The sequence below is a fragment of the Leptonotus elevatus genome, chromosome 3 (genome assembly GCF_054856555.1).
Source record: "Leptonotus elevatus isolate MCC_2025b chromosome 3, RoL_Lele_1.0, whole genome shotgun sequence".
Classification (NCBI taxonomy): Eukaryota; Metazoa; Chordata; class Actinopteri; order Syngnathiformes; family Syngnathidae; genus Leptonotus; species Leptonotus elevatus.
In genome coordinates this window covers 3,202,592-3,217,362 of record NC_141241.1, presented here as the reverse complement: position 1 = coordinate 3,217,362, position 14,771 = coordinate 3,202,592, and the positions used below count along the sequence as shown (strand labels likewise).

Below are 14,771 nucleotides of genomic sequence, written 5' to 3'. Positions count from 1 at the left end.
CCTAGCGAGCTCTTAAATAGCAAAATGTGACATGTACTATAATTTTTTTTTATGCTTAAGTTAACTTGAAGCTATTGAATGCTGAAAATTCAATTTTGAATCGCTACTACCACCTGTTGACGAAAAAATGAAACTGCGCACCCACTTGTTCACGTACACAATGCGCACGTCACATCCAGAGACAAACGGCGGCAAATTCGAACCCGGATCAAGTCGGAAAACTATTGGCCAGAAACTTGCAGGAGTTCCCATTATGAACAGCTAAGGTGTTAATCTACTAACTAAAAAAATGTTTCAGTCATAAATGGTCAACTAAAAAAGAATATTGTGAAGATATGTTTCGCCAAATTGTTACATAGAGTATCGAGTGTGCATGTTTTATTCTATTGAAATCAGAGCTGAATCTGTTTAGTACTTCAGAACAGGAACTAAAAAAAAAATCACCTGAGTTGGGGTCCACAGAGAAGTAGGGCTGCCCCTCCAGGATGCTGTAGACCAGCTTGGCGCTGTTGCCGTATACCGGGTCATCGGCATCGGTTGCAGTCACTCGGGTCACCGGGGTACCTGCCGAGGTAGAGCACACCGTAAGCAACCATTGATTGTACGCAATTTGTTCGTGCTATATGCATTTTTATTAGAGCGCCTGAGAGCATCCAGCAGAGGTCACATGATTAAGTCGCCAGTCATAGCACTCGCAACTTAGTAAAACTTACGAAAGATTGACTTTGACTATAAATTAACTTTGGTTTATATTGAAAATGCAAATGTTCTATACTAATTATAGTGAGCATTAAGTAGTTATTTTCTTTTATTTTAATCGAAAGTTTTTTATTTTCTTATTCACGCAACCCTGGCAACCTGCTGCATGCTATGATACAAAGTGTAGACGTACCAAAAAGTCATTGGCATAATTAATTAGGAATGTTTACAATGGACGTGCATCAGGGATCAACTCTAAGCCCCCTTCCTATTTGCGAAAGTGATGGCGAGGCTGACAGATGTGTTTAGCAAGGACCATGGTGTTCGCAGATGACAATGTGATCTGCAATTAAGGCAGGGAGCAGTTGGAGGAACAGTTACAAAAGGTGGAGGAATACGCTGGAAAGGAGAGGAATGAAGATTAACAGAAGTAAAACTGAATATATGACAGAGGTTCGTTCCAGAGATAGCGAGGTTGGAGGTCTTCAAATACTTGGGATCAAGAGTCCAGAGCAACAGTGACTGTGGTAAGGAGATGAAGAAAACGGTTTGGAGCAGGTTGGCATGGGTAGAAGAAAGGAGCGGGGTATGAAAGCAGTGGTGAGGCCAGCCATGATGTACAGATTAGAGACAGATTAGAGAGAAAAATTACCATCAAACTCTCAAGGATCCGTGCTCAAAATTGAATAGGTCAGAAATGTAGTTCAGGTCCCATAAGAGCCCCAATCCAAAACAGATGGGTAAAAAAAAATAATAATAATAAAAAAATAATAATAATAATAATAAAAAATAAAAATAAAAAATTTTTTTTGAAAAAAAATAATAATAAAAAAAAAGAAACAAAACAGATGGGTGAAGCTAAACTATATTTTGTTGACATTAAGTTCTTAGGCGTGTGCGTTTTCCTGCCATTGAAGTGTCACTTTAAAATCGCGACGCGGTTCCCGCTTGAGACTCCCTTCACGACGAGCGTTAAGCTTTACTTTAGCATTCTGCGTTGATTAGCTGTCTCCTGCTAGCTTTCCAGCTAACCTGATTGGATTCAGGCGTATTTATAGACAAGCTGCAGAAGAGGTAATTAGTCCACTGCAAGGCATATTCCACTCGATGCGTCTCTGATTTTTTAGTAACTGCCGATGTTGAATGCGTATGTTGTGGCTCCCTTGAAAATATCACGAGTGTGTGAAAATGCTATTCAGACAAGCTTTTCGCACGCAACCTTCACACCGACAATGTAGCGGGAGTCTCTGGGGAAAATTTCCAAATAGATTAGCCGCCATTCAATCAGGCTATTGAAAAAAAACACACTGAAAAAACAAGACTATTACGGCGTTATTAGTGAAATTGAAGCAATTCGGGCTTACAGCTCTCCGTGCAGGAGCGAGAGAAACAAAACAACACAAAGACGAGCTGGCCGGAAGCATCAGACAAGAATGGAAATGCTTCCATGTTTGAAAGGTGGGCTGGCTACAAACGCCAAGCGGTTCCTTGTTGTGGGACATCACGTCAGATTTTTTGGCCCACCGATCCGGCAATTCAGCGGTTCCAGAAACATGAAAAAAAAATGATGCACCAGATGTGATAGGAAAATAGAAAAAAGCCTTCAAAGTTCACAGCATGCGGGCCAACAGTCTGATGTCTGTGCCGGGAAGTGGAGGGCAACCAATCCAGGGACGACAATATGGGTGTGGGTTGGATATCTGTCTTCGCAGAATTATGTGGATTTCTGTCTTTATATGTGCCATGTGATTGACTGGTGACTAATATTGTGTTTACTTTTCGGTCATTTATATCAAAACAAACACAGAATTGCATATAGTCTTTTGCAAAGACAGTTGCTGAAGCAACAATTACATTCTACCTTAAAAGGAACCCCGACTGTCATGACAAGTTTACTCTATATGATTTATTTGGTTGTTACTAATATAACTATGAGATTCATTTTTCAAAAATGATTTCCAGTATAATACATTTTGTTGCAACTTTATTTGGACGTTGTTATTTGCGTCGCAACGCATTCAGTGCGCAGTGACGTAGAATGTCAAACGCGTATAAAGAAAGCAACGTATAAGCCGAGTAGCGTTCCTAAAGTAACAACATGCGATCGGGAGATTCACCCTCCCTCCCCCCAACGCCGTGCTTTTCGTCATTCACCAGACACATTCAAGAGTTTTGATCGTCCCTTTAGGAACGCTCCGGAGGCTAATAAATAACAATGGTGGCATACGTCCAAATACAGTTTCTACAAAATGTAATAAATTGGAAATGATTTTTGAAGAATGAATGCTTGCGTGGGTTTTCTCCGGGTACTCCGGTTTCCTCCCACATTCCAAAAACATGCATGGCAGGTGAATTGGACACTCCAAATTGTCCATAGGTGCGATTGTGAGTATGGTTGTTCGTCTCTGTGTGCCCTGCGATTGGCTGGCAACCAGTACAGGGTGTACCCCGCCTACTGCCCGAAGCCAGCTGGGATAGGCTCCAGCAGCCCCGCGACCCTTGTGAGGACAAGCGGTACAGAAAATGGATGGATGGAATCTCATAGTTATGTTAGTAACACCCAAATAAATCCTATGGAGCAAACGTGTCATTACAGTCGGGGTTCCCTTTTAACGCAGTCCTATATTTGGGTGTTCAGGCCAATATGAGCCATGATGTCAAGGTCCTGCCAAAACCGGCACAAGTCCTGTATAATCATGATACAATACGAAAAATGTCAACGATTATTTCTTATTCACCATCTTGCATTATTGAAGCCTTTAAAGACAAACGCACGTAACAATGAAGACTGAGGTACTGGCAGACATCTTAATGTTGGAAATGCTATCACAGTAGCACTGCATAGAAATGTCTCAGTTGGATCACAGTTACATGGAAAAAAAAAAAGGAAAAAAGCAACAACAACAACAACAAAAAGCCACTTTTGCTTTGGCTGCCGAGAGCCGCCGCCATTGTGCTGAGCCAATCATTTCGCAACGAGAGGGTGGTCATCTGAGACACGGGCGCTCCGCTAAATCACAGTCTCAAAGATTTATACTTGCCGCCTCCTGTTACGCCTCCCGCGGTGATTACATCGCAGACAAACGAGCTGTTGTTTGTGTCATAAGTGCACGAAAAAAGCACAGCAGGTTGTGTACATTATTACTAAGAATGGCCGCTGTTTGCCATGGACAACAAACAATAACACAAAAATGAAGAAGCTATAATCTTAGCTTCTTTCTCTCTCTCTCTCAATCCATACACACTTAATACATCTTTTTTATATGTTTTGTTATGTTTACAAGACAATTTTCAACAATAAACACACACACAAACTACAATTCAGCATAGTTCGACGCCACGGGTCTCCCGACTTACAATGACATCTTGGAGATGATTTATCTCGATTTTAAAGAACGACTCATATTGGGTCATACCTCAAATTGAAGGCTCAATGGAATGCGATACATGTACGGAAATATTGTGACCAAAATCAATGTATATTATTTTGTTGGGCTTGAAAATGTCACAAGGTCAAGAAACTATTTTTAACCATTTTATATTCATCTTATAGCGAACTGAAGGCCTAAAGCAGGTTTTCCACATTTCTATCTTATTTTGTCACTAACACATACACGTGTGTTGATGCAGTGACAAAACAAATGTGTTTTTGGCTTATCCCCAGTTATTCTGATAAGGTCAAAGATTTATCTACAACAAACCACAATGAGTCACATTTCAAATTAAAGGCTTGGCTGAAAGCTTTCCAAATCTGTAATTATCTTGTCACTATTACCAGAAAAGACGGCACAGCGGCCAAGGAACATGTTAATTTTTTGCTTTTAAATGCCACCATTCACTATTCCATCAAGTCAAAATACTATTTTCAGGTCGGAAATATTTTTGAAATTTTCCTACACAGGGACCAAGATTGTTTTTTTTCTTGCTTAAAAATGATGGTCATTCCCCAGAGAGGTGCAAACATTCTCAATTTAATTCTCAACCAACCACATGAAGTTACATCTTAAACGAAATGCAGCTCTGTAACCAAAGCATGTGGTTTTTGTAGATTGCAAAATATATCAGGTACGAGAAATGAGAAATTAGAGGACTAGAAAATGGCAATGGGATAGATAGGCCTTTCTTTAAAATGATAGGTCACGCACGCACGCACGCACGCACGCACGCGCGCACGCACGCACATACACATACTCACCCACACACACACAAAAAAATAAATAAATAAATAAAATAAAGAGCAATGACGATGACATTTCCGAATGAACAATACTGAGCTCTTTATAAAAAATAAAAAATAAAATAAAAAATACGTCATTCTTTTTTAGGGCTGAAATTTGGTATCGGAACTTCTGCTGCATTTGAGGAAAGTGAGAAGTCGGACTTTTTCCGAATGAGCACGGGAACGCCCCTTTGAACTTGTACATCTGAGTTACGAAGTCGGGGAGGGGGGGGGGGTGCGACCCCTTCACTGACCGGCTTCAATCTGACGTCACTTGACAATGGCGAACCCGATGGAGAGACAGACTGTGAATGGCAAAACAAAATGTACAACATTTTAAACAGATATTTATATCTATGTATAACTACTAGTCAATATTAAAGCTTTAACTCCTGAGTTAAAAATTTAACTCCAGAGTTAACTGCAGATGTAAACTTTGACAGCACTAATTACTACTAGGGGTGCGAATTGCCTCGTACCTTGCGATTCGATCTGTATCACGATGTAGATGTACTTCAGGCTTATAATGGTGAGCCGCTGTTTTTAACAAAACAGGTTGCAATCTTTTTCATGTTTGAACAGCATTGAAATCAAATTTGAAGGCTTAATGTTCCATTAATATCACATTCTTGCATTCTTCAAGTGTGAACCCTAACCCTAATTAAGACATTTTGTTGAATATTTCCATCAAAAATGGATCTTTAAAAATCGATTTGGCCGCATATTGAATCAATACGAGAATTGTGCGCTGTAATATCGCGATATGTTGCCGAATCGATTTTTTTTTAACACCACTAATTACTACTTAAATGTATTTATTTGAAATAGGTTCACGTAACACAACGTGATTTGGAATGACTGCGTTAACCAATTTATCGGAATCAGCCATCTTTGTTGTCTACATTCACCTCGAACGTTTTGAGGTCGGAACTGAGACGATCCAAATCCGATTTCCCACCTTCCTCGAATGCCGTATCCGTATCGGTTTTGGTGACAACTCGAGATTTGAGTACTCGTACTGGTATCGGTTTAAATAAATGTGGTATTGAACATCTCTGTCAAAAATTTTTTGTTGTATTTCAAAAACCACACATCACACCTCAAATGAAAGGTATTGACAAGGGCTTTCCAGATATGCAATTATTTTGTAACTAATCTCTAATACGATGATGCAATTTTTTTGCTTGAAATCGACATGGCATTCATACGGAGCAGCTACACAGAAAAAAAGCCCAAAGCAACTTTGAGATCATCCTAAAAACTTCAGCAAAACTTGTCGGATGAGAAACGAAGACAGCAAACAATTTTTTTTATTTTTATATATTTTTTGACAGAACGCATTAGAAGTTTAGCAGACGGCACGGCGCGTACAATCAATAAAATCGGGCCCCTCGCGTGGCCGTGGCGAGGGACAAATTAGATCCTGTGCGCAAGTGATGTTTGCCAATTGTCAAATGAATAACAGGAAAGACAGCTAAGGAAATTGCACCTTCTCCCAGAGATGCCACGTCTTATCTTTGCTCAAGTTAAATTACTGCCACTCGAGCGAGTGAAGGCACCCAGGCACACACAAATGCGCACACCTACACACATACACACACACACACACACACACACACACACACACTAATTATGAAAAGTACCTTCGTCCTTCTAAAAGGTGTCTGACTATTGCAAACAGGCTTTATAAATCCCGACGAGGGGGACATTGAGGGTGTGGTGGTTCATAAAAAACAGTGGAAGCGACGAGGCATGAAATAGCTCCATCTTTCTTTCCTTCTTTCTGCACCACACCACTCTTGGATTTATAAAAAAAAAGTGAGGGATTAGAACGCCATTGTTTTTTTTTGGTCCCGTTTCAAATCAGCAGATTAGCTTTCCCAAAACATCCTGGCATGCATTTGTTGGACCCTGGCAAATGCTCGCCGCTGGAGGAGGGACATTTTCCTCCGCCTTGACATTACGGAGATTACAATGGCGGCTTCAAACTTCTCCCGGTGTGGAGAAGGCCTTGAAAAAAAAGCATTGGGGGGTGGGGGGGGGGGGGGGTGGATTATCCGTTTTGAAAGCCCACAATGGAGAATGTAATATGCCAGAATGAGTAAGCATAATGACTCGCGGGCGCGTAGATACACACTCCAAAATATGTTGTGCGCTTTGTTTCCACGTTTTCGCCGACGACCAGTGAAGTGAAGGACAAAAAACGAGTGAGTTTCCGCCGGAGTAAATGGATTGGAATGGAAAGCGGTTGAAAGAAAGCAAAAAGATTTGACAGCTTAATGATCTGAAAAAAAAAAAAGACAGTCAAAAATTGTAATTGTCTTTGATGTTTGTGGAAAACGTTAAAGGAAAGACACTCGATTCAGTCAAACCAAATTTGTCTTCCATATTTACAAAAGCGCAAATTAGGTTTAGTGAAGATATGTTGTTTTGAAAACTGGACAAAAAAAATACATGCGTCATTCAATGACAACAAACCACATTCAGTCTCTACAAAAACATGTACAATAAGTTCACCGAAACCTAAATTGTCTTCATAATGTAATGAGTTGGGTTTCCAGCCACCCATTTTAATTCCAATTTTCAAGAAATGCAAAAATAAAACTGAATTGAAACGCTAGAAATTCGAAAAAAGGGCCCAAAAACGTTTTTACGCTTAGAGGGGGTGGAATTTGCGTATAACCGATGGTAAGGCGGGATACACGTCACACGTTTTGACCGGATACACGTTTGTCACACGTGCGTTTGTAGTCCCAAAGCAATGTCGGACAATAAAGAAAGTATGTTTGGGCGGGATGCTACTTTAGATGGAAAGCAGCAAAGAAACGCTGCGGTTTATTTAAGAATTACAAAAGAAAACTCATACGACGTCATCACACGGCGCAGTCGCTTCCTGGTCTTCTTTTAAATTACAGGTGGATCACATCTCTACGGTGTATAGCGCCACCTACAGCGGCGGAGTTCCCTCTCAATATTCACAAAAGAAGTCGCATGTCCGTTTTGCGCATTTTCAGTAAATTCACTTAAAACATTCGAAACAAATGGATGGAAACCCGACTATTGAGAACATTAACGAGCATTTTGTCAACTGCAGTTTGAAACGCCACGGCCAGCGAGTTAACGCGTCCACTCATGTCCCATTGCACTTTAAAGCCGCAGCCGTCTTTTTCAGCCTCGAAATGTTTAACTATTCACACACAGTCAATATAATTGACTTGATTTAGGTTGGGGAACAAAAGCCACACCTCAATTGTTCGTCTAATTACCTGTCAAGTTAACAAATACGGGACTCGCCTCCCTGGAGCCACTTCTGCCCTCCGCCTTTTACTTTCCATCCCAACCTCAATCATGCCAGGTCTGGTTTGGCCATATTTTTATTAGCGAAGGATTCATATTAAAGAAGCCATCCTTTGTTTGTGCAAATAAATAAGTTATTTAATACCTATTAATGATACTATTTCATATGATTAGCATTTTTTTTTTCTTTCAATGAAAGATTAGCGTTCGAGATGGATGGTTCGATGATGAACCGTGATGTACATGTCTTAATTTCAATGTATCCAACATATTTGTTTTGTACACATCAACGGCAATTTAGGCTTTTGATCAACTTTGCGCATGTTCTACAAAAGACAATTTAGTTTTCAATTAAATGCGTTTCTATTTCGTCATGTAACGGTAGTTTTTTTTTTTGTTGTAAATATGACGGACAGATTGGCTGCTAAGTAGTGATAGTGACCACGTCGACCTTTTTCTTGCTGATCTCGTTCTTCACCTCACAGATGATGTCGTACGGCTCACTCTCGCGATATAAATAAAGGAAAGAAAGAAAGAAAAAGACCATAAAAGTTTCATTTCAGAGCTGATATCTAGCTAAGGTTTTCTTGATAACAACACAAATCTCTTGCGCTCTTTCATCAATAGTTGTGGCAAAAACAGTGCTTTCATGTTTTCATTTGTATCTCTTAGTCACATGTTGCACCTTTAATGGTGCCAGCTATTGTAAAAAACAAGAAATGGAAAAAAGCGAGGTGGTCTCATCCTTTTCCCCCCCCATGACTGCATATTACACCCCATCATAGCTCTATACAACGGGCTTGAAAGAAAATAGTGCATTTATTCAAAGAAGGTTTGGTGAAGGACGAAAATCAAAGATATTTGATTGGACATGACAAAGCGAGTGATGATGAGATGATGAGCACTAATCAGGCCACTCCACTCACGCCACAAACTTATGATAAGAGCATAACTGCATAACTTTAGCATATTGTCAAAGAAGAAGAATATTTTTCTCTCCTTTACGTATGGTCACAAAAAAATGTAACCCTGAATAAGTGAAGAGCTGAAAAGACAGCAACCTGTAAGGAACGGATCACCGAAACAATGGAAATAATGAAGTTGGCGCTTGCCTTTAGACATATGAAGCTTGGCTATGCTGAAACATGGGCGCCATTGGAACGTGCTTATTTTTTCCTTTCCTTTTCTTGACATTTTTTGGCTTAGATCAATAGTAGTGTCTTTTCTTGTTCTTGCCAATTTTTTGCCTTTTATTATTGTTTTTAATTAATATTATTTAACTTGAATGTTGCAAACTACACCTCTCCTTTGAACCACCCAATGGGATAGTCGTTCATTTATAAGTACACTCCAGTTTCCATTTCAACATGCATATGCAGTTAGCATGTGACAGACGTGGATCACACCATTTTTTTGGGGTAAATTTAGTTCATACATTTTTTTTTTTTTTATAAATAGCAAAGACAATTTAGTTTCAAATGAGCATAAAAGTTTTTTTTTTTTTTAGAAACATCAAATACATTTATTTTTGGGACGAATTAAGCTTAATAGAGACAGTTGAGAGTCTTCAAAAAATATATATTTTTTGTAAACATCAAAGACATTTTAGTTTTCAATGAGTCAAGGGTACGTTTTTCGGAAACTCGCGCTTCCTTCCATATTCCAACATCGCACATGTTAGATTCGTTAGAGGCTCTAAATTGTCTTTCGGTCAGCTGCGATAGGCGACAGCTCACCTGCAACCGTAATGACGATATGAGCTTTAGAAAATGAATCAAACATATACAATTTTTTTCGTAAACACCCAAAACAATTCGGCTTTGAGTTTTGATAAATAAAGTGTATTTTTTTTTTTTTGTCCGTAAACACGACTATTTGGTGTACGGGTTTTAATGCACATCAAAGACAATTACTGTAGTTCTCGATGAACCTAGCATACGCGCTCTTCGTAAACATCAAAGGCAATTTAGTTTTGGATGTGTATATCTTCATAAACATCAAAGACAAATTGTTTTGGTTGATCAACTGAGCATTAAGTGCTTTGTGTGAACATTAAATACAATGTACATTTTGAGTCTATGTAATGTTCCAAAACATCAAATGCCTATTTCGTGTCGTGTTGCTTCGCACAAACATCCAAAATCTTACAAAGCGGCAACACAACCTGCAGATGTTTTGCTCAAGCGTTTTTCACCACAGGGGAGGACTTCCAGTTAAAATACATTTTCAAAAAAAGCTGCCAGCTGGATGACAAAAGTATGCAAATGAGTTACCTGCTAAAAGTAAACACTCGTAATGTTTCTCTTTGAGTACAAGTGAGCTTTTTCAGTAGGCCACCGCCGTGCAGCACAACTGGAACACTCGTGTTCACTTTCTGCCCATCTTTATTCATCCCGGTCTCCGTGCTAGCCCTCTTCGTGTCCCCCTGGGGCGCGCAGCCAGTCAGACATAAACACTATTGTTTTAGCAGGGCTCGCGCTCTCAGCAGGACGCCGTTAGCCCCCCCCCCCCCACCCCCCCGACACGCTCTTCTCCTCGCCTCGCCTCGGCGCAATCCCTTCTGCATGGCTCACTGCCTGCATGCATATGGATGCGGCGCGGCTGCCCTTCACGCTTCCGCACCACGTCACCCAACTGGCCGCCATGTTTTTTTTTTTCCAAGGTGGACTGCGATGACGCAGGTTGTGCAAAGCATGCTGGGTAATGGTGTCACTTTTCCAAATGAGTTGCAACACGTCGAAGCATCTTCTACATCTCTCATGTATAGTGAAGCCATTTAAACTTATACAAAAAGGAAGACGTCATTATGACACGTGATTACAATCTAGATTTAGCTAACGCTAATGTAAACATCATCAATATTAATTGAATGGCATGCAAAGGCTAATTAACACTCAAAGTTCATGCAATGCTAAGAAATTGCGTTCTGAAGGGACCGCATGAACAGATGAAGACACGAGAACACACCGCGCAAGTAAACTTTTACTTTCTATAGACAACCTCCTCTAAGCTGCCTTATGCTTGCTACTTTCAAACAAAATGAAGGTCCTATCAATAACCGACTCTAAACAGCATATAAGACAACAGCTCATGACAAATCAATCACTTTTAAAAGTGCATCAACAATCATAGGAAGAACACAGCTAAAATTTGGATTACCTTAGCAAAGGCTGAAAATAAGTGGTTGCATTTTGCGAGCTAAAATTAGCATTTTTCGCCTCGTCAAAACACATTCAATATCAAAATTGAGAATGAACCGCTAAGATGACGCAAAAAGCTTCGCTGGGCTCAAGTCACCTACCGCGAGTAGTCGGAGGTTGAGTGAAGCTACAGTACGTACACTGCGGCAGCTAGCTAGCAGCTAGCTAGCAGCTAGCTAGCAGCACACTTCGGTTGGCAGTGGCTCGTGCACATAAATAGATTGCGAAGTCACTCTGAATTTAGTAATAATCACTTCTGTGAAAGCAAATAAGCTACATTTCTGAAAAGTATCCTTCTCTCGGTGGGACAATGAGAAAAGACGGAGAAGCTGTGCTCATTTTCAAGATTACCGAATGACACGGCTAGCGCATTTACGCCGGAATAAAGTGTTTGGGTGATTGACTTCAACTTTGAAAAGTTAAATAGGAGCAATGTAGCCCCCTTCAGACTCAATTTTTTTCTGCTGGGCAAAATGTATTTATTTTTGCTGATTTTGACTCTTCCCGCATAAAAACATGGAAATGTTTTTTGGGGGTCACCTTTTAGTTGTTGTAGTGGACGCCAGGATAATATGGCTCTAACGTGTTGTAAATTCATAAGCTTATATGCAACATTTTTAACATGAACATCATGCAAATCAACTTGCGATTGGTTATGTAAGATCAAATCATGAACTAAAAGTGTTGACATCATTCAAATGATGCGTTTTATTGGTTTAGACATGCGAATATGTCTTGTCCACTGGGACCATCTATGGGTTTGAAGTTAATTGATAAATATATGGACTATGGACAAAAAAAATCACTCACTATACAGAAACAGAAATGAATACAATTCCATTACTGACTAAGTCAGAGAGGAGTGGCCTATAAGCAAATATACGGTATTAGCATAGTATAAAATATTTATAAAATCAGTAATGTTACATGTTTTGTTTTCACAATAAAGTACTTTATTTAGACTTTTGAGGTCTGCACAATAAATGTTAATCAATTTAGCTTTGCTTCAAGAAAATACAGTTTGCTGCTATCGACAATGTGAATTTAAGAAATTAAAAAACGTTTTTTATTGTTTAATAAAGCACTGTCTTGCTTTAGGTCCCTGGGATGAACCTGCAAAAAGATTGCTCCACTAAATCAGAAAGTCGTTCCTCAAATAAAGTCCTAGTTTGCACCGTAAACAACATTTTGAGCCTTGACTTTATCGTGCATGTTTTTCATAAACATCTAAGATACTTCAGATTTTGATGAAGCGAGATTACATATTTTCAAAAACACCAAATCCAATGTAGTCGATGACAATTGATGCCATTGCATTGTATCCACGCAGTTGGCAAAAGGTCCTTTTGCAGAGTCATAAAAAATGTGACATATGGAAAGTCAATATTCTCCTGGCAAATAATAAATGGCTATTGCAGAAATCAATCGGGTTTGCTTATTGCCTAAAAAGTTGCTCTTTACGACCAATCGATCAAGGTAGCGGACAACTATTAAACAAACGGACTGAAGCAACGTTATCATTCACTTGTGGATTGTTGATATAAACCCAGTTTGTCTATTTCCTCTATTTTTTCATCCCATGCAATAAAAACTACTTTTGACGAGTATCACAAGAAGCAAGGCCTGTTGGCAAATGTGTGATTTTTTTTTCCGCCGTCTGCAAACAAGCTGCTCAAAATCACCAAACAGAAAAAAAAAAAAAAAAAAAAAGGGGGTGAAATTTCCCGACCTTGGGCGTTGTCGGTCATCCTTGAAGGAAATAAGCAGACGTTACAGATGAAGCTTTGGCTAATGCGTTTTCGGCCCAAATGAGCTGCCATGTGCTTCTCTGCCTGCCGCCTTTGCGCGTCACATCACAGTCCGCGCGTCCACCAATTTATTCCCCTCGCCGCTTCCAGGAAGATTCCTATTGATTTCCTATCTCGTAGAGTAAATAGGAAGTGCGAGGACCATTATTTCTCAGCAAGACTGGCCAGCACACGTCTTTATTCAACAAAAATCCCGCAGCCCGACATGTGATCCCGGGGCGCGGAGCTATTGGTGTCGTATATAATAGCGCTATGACTAATGCGATTACACTCCGCGTGAGCATATAAACGTAATTACTGATAGCGCGTGTGGTCCTGAAGGCCAAACAGACAGAAGGGTTGCTTCTATAGAGCTACGGAATGGTTTGATGATCTAATAGCGGAGTTGTTGAAAAGATGTACGCTGAAGAGGCGACGCTGCTTTTTTTGATCATAACAGTAAACGAGCAAGCTCGATTCATTGACAACGAAATGGCTGACTGGCTAGCACGTCCGCCTCCCAGTGCAGAGGACGTGAGATCGAGTCCGGGCTTCGGCCTTCCTGGGTGGGGTTTGCGTGTTCTCCCCGTGCTTGCGTGGGTTTTCTCCGGGTACTCCGCTTTCCTCCCACATTCAGGCCGTACAGCGCCAATTGCACCCTATTTTGATTCTTCATTTTATTTCATGTGATTTCGTGAAGTTATTTATGTCGTTTGAGAAGTTTGGTGGCGACTTCACGCTCTGGTTGAAATGTTCCACCTGTGTAATGCTTCTTGTAATCTGTCGGAACTAAAAGGGGGATGTTCTCGTTTCCGTAATGTGTGTTCGCACAGCCAGTGTGGCTTGGCGGATTGAGATAATTAGTTGCGTTACAACGTCTGAGCTTGATACTGTTCAACAATTTTTGAATGTCGTGCTTTGGGGTCAAGTCCGGGCTTCGGCCTTCCTGGGTGGGGTTTGCATGTTCTCCCCCGTGCTTGCGTGGGTTTTCTACGGGTACTCCGCTTTCCTCCCACATTCCGAAGACATGCATGGCAGGTGAATTGAACACTCCCAATTGTCCACAGTTGTGATTGTGAGTGTGGTTGTTCGTCATTGTGTGCCCTGCGATTGGCTGGCAACCAGTTCAGGGTGTACCCCGCCTACTGCCGGAAGCCAGCTGGGATAGGCTCCAGCAACCCCCGCGACCCTTGTGAGGACAAGCGGTTAAGAAAATGGATGGATGGATGTCTTTGCCATTTTTTTTCCTTAGCCGTTTACAAAAAAACAACAACATCCACTCGTTTCATTTAACCTGCTATGCTGGCCATTTGCGTCATCCACCATTTTAGCTTGAATTCAAATGTCATGATTATTTTGTCTGATTTTGTATTTTCCAAATTCAGCTTTTAAAATATATCACTAATATATATTTCATAGTTTTTGGATCCATTGTTGCTGCTTTTGGCCAATTCAAACCCACGAAAAAATGTTATTAGTTTTAAAAATCCCTTCTTATTTACTGGATTAAATCATACATTTGGGTAAAATGGGTTTCATACTGGATTCAACACTTGAAATTGTAATTTT

At 40.3% G+C, this 14,771-nt stretch overlaps 1 protein-coding gene across 3 annotated transcripts in view; it reads right to left on the bottom strand.

The window, feature by feature from the left end:
• Positions 1-14,771, bottom strand: part of cdh8 (cadherin 8) — a 138,756-nt gene that overhangs the window by 40,252 nt on the left and 83,733 nt on the right. For all 3 annotated transcript variants that reach the window (XM_086071363.1, XM_086071364.1, XM_086071362.1), the window contains one exon: positions 445-564. In XM_086071363.1, coding sequence (XP_085927489.1) covers positions 445-564 — 120 coding nt within the window. The remainder of the gene's footprint in view (positions 1-444; positions 565-14,771) is intronic.